This window comes from Corylus avellana, chromosome ca9 (genome assembly GCF_901000735.1).
Source record: "Corylus avellana chromosome ca9, CavTom2PMs-1.0".
Lineage (NCBI taxonomy): Eukaryota > Viridiplantae > Streptophyta > Magnoliopsida > Fagales > Betulaceae > Corylus > Corylus avellana.
The window spans coordinates 454583-459469 of record NC_081549.1 but is presented as its reverse complement, the minus strand read 5'-3'; the positions used below and the strand labels follow the sequence as shown (position 1 = coordinate 459469).

At 37.5% G+C, this 4887-nt stretch overlaps 2 protein-coding genes across 2 annotated transcripts in view; both read left to right on the top strand.

The window, feature by feature from the left end:
* The window catches only part of LOC132191649 (expansin-A4-like), a 2422-nt gene extending 628 nt beyond the window's left edge, over positions 1 to 1794 (top strand). The window contains exons 2-3 of the mRNA XM_059606737.1: positions 49 to 367; positions 1361 to 1794. Coding sequence (XP_059462720.1) covers positions 49 to 367; positions 1361 to 1670 — 629 coding nt within the window. The 3' untranslated portion in view covers positions 1671 to 1794. The remainder of the gene's footprint in view (positions 1 to 48; positions 368 to 1360) is intronic.
* A 1512-nt stretch (positions 1795 to 3306) lies between these two features.
* LOC132191581 (uncharacterized) overlaps positions 3307 to 4887 on the top strand; it is a 1934-nt gene continuing 353 nt past the window's right edge. Inside the window, exons 1-2 of the mRNA XM_059606673.1 lie at positions 3307 to 4276; positions 4610 to 4883. Coding sequence (XP_059462656.1) covers positions 3307 to 4276; positions 4610 to 4883 — 1244 coding nt within the window. The remainder of the gene's footprint in view (positions 4277 to 4609; positions 4884 to 4887) is intronic.

The following is a 4887-nucleotide window of genomic DNA, read 5'->3' as shown; positions in this document are numbered from 1 at the left end:
CAAATGTTGTCATGGCCAGCCAACGTTGTTAACTTGTTTTGTGCGCAGGGGGAGCTTGTGGCTACGAAGACGTGGTAAACCAAGGGTATGGCATGGACACAGCAGCAATAAGCTCAGTGTTGTTCAACAACGGGCAGAGTTGCGGTGCCTGCTACGAAATCAAATGTGTGAATGACCCTCAATGGTGCAAGTCAGGGCAGCCATCTCTCTTTGTTACCGCCACCAACCACTGCCCTCCAAACTACAATCTAGCTGGTGACAATGGGGGATGGTGTAACCCACCCAACCCCCATTTCGATATTGCACAGCCTGTGTTCGCCAAAATTGCCGAGTACAAGGCTGGCGTTGTTCCAGTCCAATACCGCAGGTTCATATCTTCTGCTTCCTTCTCTCTGTACACTTTCCGCAATTGTCTTAGAAACTGAAATATAAACCAACCTTAATGATTAACAAACATATATATCATTGTGGCAAAGAAACAACAAAACCAAGAGATGTTAAACATGAAAGACTAGGGGATTTAACACTTATGATTAACGACTCACAGAATTGAAAGCGATAGTCTCATCACCTTTATCACATACACCAACCTAGAATCACTTATAAGCCTTAGTGAGATTTAACACTTACGAGCTCATTTATAAATCAACCCTGATCATCTTTTTAATGTGGGACTAGGGTGTTATAATATCTCCCCTTTAAAGCTTTGACGTCCTCGTCATGGCCGGCCACATGGCATTACTAGCTTAATTACTAGGTTGCTCTGTCATTGTTAGAATATAAATTAAATGATTAAATTCATTAATTTCTATTAGCTTAAGTTTCTAAGATGAGTGATAATTTAATATGGTATCAAAACAAAGGTCTTGAGTTTGAACATTGTCTTCATCATTTACTTCACATTTCAATTAAATATTTCACATGTTAGACCTCATTTATTAAATGAAAGTTTAAGACTAAACATGAGAGAAAGTAATATAATATAAATTAAATGATTAAGTTCATCTTTTCATATTGGCTTTAAGGATATGCGGTGATTTAACATATATCATTTGTAATGACTCAAGAAAAACACTAGTCAACACTATCACTTCAAAATGACTAGTCAAATTGCAATTGAAATTTTTTAGAATCACTTATAAAACCTAATTTCACATAGTAAGAAACCAATGTGAAACTTGTACTTATGAGTTCATTTATAATCTACTCACTCGATGTGTGCTATATATTTATCTTCCCTTCCCAATGTAGCTAGGATTGGTGTGTTTCATATGACATCATATATAGCAAATAAATGATCCAATTTCTTAAATTGGAAGATTTCTAACTGTTTGAAGAACTATATATATATACTGCGCAGGGTTCCATGCTACAAGAAAGGAGGAATTCGATTCACCATAACAGGGAATCCTTATTTCAACCTAGTGGCAGTATGGAATGTTGGGGGAGCTGGAGATGTGATAGGCTTGCAAGTGAAGGGTCATCGGAAGCTGAAATGGACAGCAATGAAGCGAAACTGGGGTCAGAAGTGGGAAACCAATGCAATGATGGCAGGGGAGTCGTTGACCTTCAGGGTTAGAGCAAGTGATGGGAGATACTCAACCTCATGGCACATTGCCCCCAAGAATTGGCAATTTGGTCAGACTTTCGAGGGCAAGAACTTCAAGTAGAATACGTTAAAGCTCATCATCAGCAGTTTTTCTTGTTTGATCACTTCTCCTTCTTGCTTGCTTAAAGTTTGCTGCGTCAACTCTTAATTAAATGATTAAATTTATTTTTATCTATTTGTTTAAATTTTTGAATAAGGTATGGTAATTGAAAATTAGTATAAGAACAAATGTTATGAATTTTATATATATTAAAATATAAATGAGTGAGGCTCACACAGTATATATAATGTGTTATTTCAAACTTGGGTGGATTGCGAATCTTAAATCATCCAGTTTGAGAAAAGAGAGGAGGACTATATTAAGCCGGAATGGTGGGTCTGGTATCCTGTTCAGGCCCAAATCATGGTTTCACTAATTGTGTTTGCTGGGAATAAGATGTGTTATAGATTTATTTGTCATGATACAAGAATCCGGCTTGTTTTGCAAACTGCGACAAGTTAAAAAAAAAAAAAAAAATTTGGACTTGTAAAAAGAAAAAACCAATATACTTGCACCTTCTCACAAGATATGCCTATATATATGGCTATATATGTAGCTTAGAAGTTTAGAATGTATTACTTGCTGCCTATATATATATATATGCAACTTAAATATTTTTTTTCTTTTTCTACTTTTCAACTCCAATTAAGTTACTTGGATAAAGTGATGGAATTTGGCCACTGCAAATCTTTAATTTGCTTTTTTCTCCTTGAGGTTGCTTGGCACAAAGGAGTGGAATTTTGCAAATGTAAATCTTTTACTTTTTCTTTTCTCTTGGAATTAAGTTGATTAGCACAAAAGGATAGAATTCAGCAAATGAGAATCTTTTTGCTTTTTTCTCAATGAAGTTGCTTGGCACAAAGAGGTGGAATTTGGCAAATGCAAATCTTTTTCTTTTGCTTTTGCCCTTTTTTTTTTTTTTTTTTTTTTTTCTCTTTCCTTTTTTTCTCCTTGAAGTTGCTTGGCACGTAGGGGTACTGGAATTCAGAAAATATAGTTGAGTTCATGAATTTTGGCAATATATAGCAGGATAAGATATGAGATATATATACCATGGAATTATCGGAAAGAAATTAATAGAAAACAATTACATTTGTATGAAACTAATTAATTTGAGAGTTGTCAATATATATGGCTCAACAAATCTAAAGCTATAATCTTTTCCTTGTAAAAAGCAAACGCCACGGTAATCACATAAAATGAAGATATAGAAAAAACGGAGAATGAAAGATAGAAATTGAAAATAAAACTTTGGAGTTGTAAAAACAAAAAAGCAGTCAAAATCAGAATATGCTTGCACCTCCTCACAAGAACGAGATATGTGTATATACGTACGTAGCTTACAAGTTTAGAATTTTATTACTTAATGCATATATACACAACTTGTTTTTTTTTTTCTTTTTCTTTTTCTCTTTGAAGTTGCTTAATTGGGCATGCACAAAGTAGTGGAATTTGGAAAATGCGAATCTTTTGCTTTGATCACCTTGAAGCTTCTTGGGCATAAAGTAGTGGAGTTGGGGAAATGCAAAATATTTTATGTTATCACAAGCTGCCAAAAATCTAATTACCACCTAATTTGAGCTCCCTCCTGACGACCAAACACTTGCCACTCACCACTTACCACTCCGTTGTTTGCGCGCGCGCGTGAAAGCTAGAGATGGAGATTGAACTTTTTCTAAGAGAGATCTTGAGACAGGAAAAGTTCAGCCACACAAGTGGCGGGGGTGACCATGCATTGAAGTTCTTAGAAAAGCTGAAAAATGATGGCAAGGAGGAAGTTATTTGTGAGGACTGCAAGGAACCGATCGTACCGTATCCCGCTTTCAAATGCAGCGCCTGCCGATTCATCTGTCATGTATCATGCTTCGGAAGTACTCGGCTCTACAAGTCAACATTTTATATTCATTTCGGTCGCAGGCATGAGCAGTTGATCTTCACAGAAGAGCTAAAGAATGATGGCGAGGGAGTTGTTTGCATGGTGTGCAAGGAGAAAGTAGAGGGTCCCGGATACAAATGCTCTGCCTCTGAATGCAACTTCCAGCTTCACAAATCATGCGCCCAGCTGCCATGCGAGATGCACCACCCCTTGCACCCAAACCACATCCTTATTCTTCAGCGACCAAGTCAATTTCCCAATAATTGTAATGCTTGCAGGAAAAGCTTCGATACATGCCTCTTTTACCGTTGTGAGGAGTGGGATTTTGTAATTGACACCACATGTGCTAATCGCACGCAAGTTAATAATACCAGCGACTGCCAACATGCATTTGTCCCATTCTTTAGGAAGATCCACTTCACTTGTGAAGCCTGTGGTCGGGAAGGCACGGACTTTGCCTCCTCTTGTACCATATGTCGACTCTTAATTCACTCGAGATGCGCTGAATTTCCAGGCACCGTGATAATTTCAAGACATGATCACACCCTCACTCTTACCTATTCCCTTCATCATCAAGTCAAGGATTTTAACGTGTTTTGTAAATTATGTGGTCAAAAGGTGAAGATAGAGTATGCAGCCTTCTCTTGTCAAGAATGTGATTTTGTAGCACATTTGTACTGTGCAAAGGCATATAGACGCGAGTCGTTGCTCGAGAAATCTGTTGATGTTATGGAGAAGACCATCAACCCAGGTGAGATACGACATTTTAGCCATCCACATAATTTAATTCTTAGCCATGAGGAAGTCCTACATGATAAGCTGTGTGATGGTTGTATGCATTTTATAATCTCAGCACCGTTCTACAACTGTACACAATGCAAATTCTTTCTTCATACTACATGTGCTCAACTACCAAAAAACAAGAAACACATACTTCATCAACACATGCTCACCCTCCTCCAAGATGCACCTTACTTAGGTGGACTTTTCTTTTGTAACGCTTGCGGTTATTCTCGTCATGGCTGGACCTATAAATGTGACACATGTGAGTATGATCTTGACGTTCAATGTTGTTCAATTCCAGAAATCATTGAACATGAAGGTCACCAACACCCACTCTTCCTTCATGTAAGGTCTAATAAAAATTGCAATGCTTGTGATGATGATAGCGAGGGACTCAAGGATGCAATATTTGTATGCACTAGTACTTGTGATTTCACCTTGGGTTTTGAATGTGCAACACTTTCACTCGTAGCTAGGCACAAATATGACGAACATCCCCTTGCACTCACCTATGTTGTTGAAGACGATTCCGAAGAATATTATTGTTTGATTTGCGAAGAAGAAATGGATCAAAAGTAT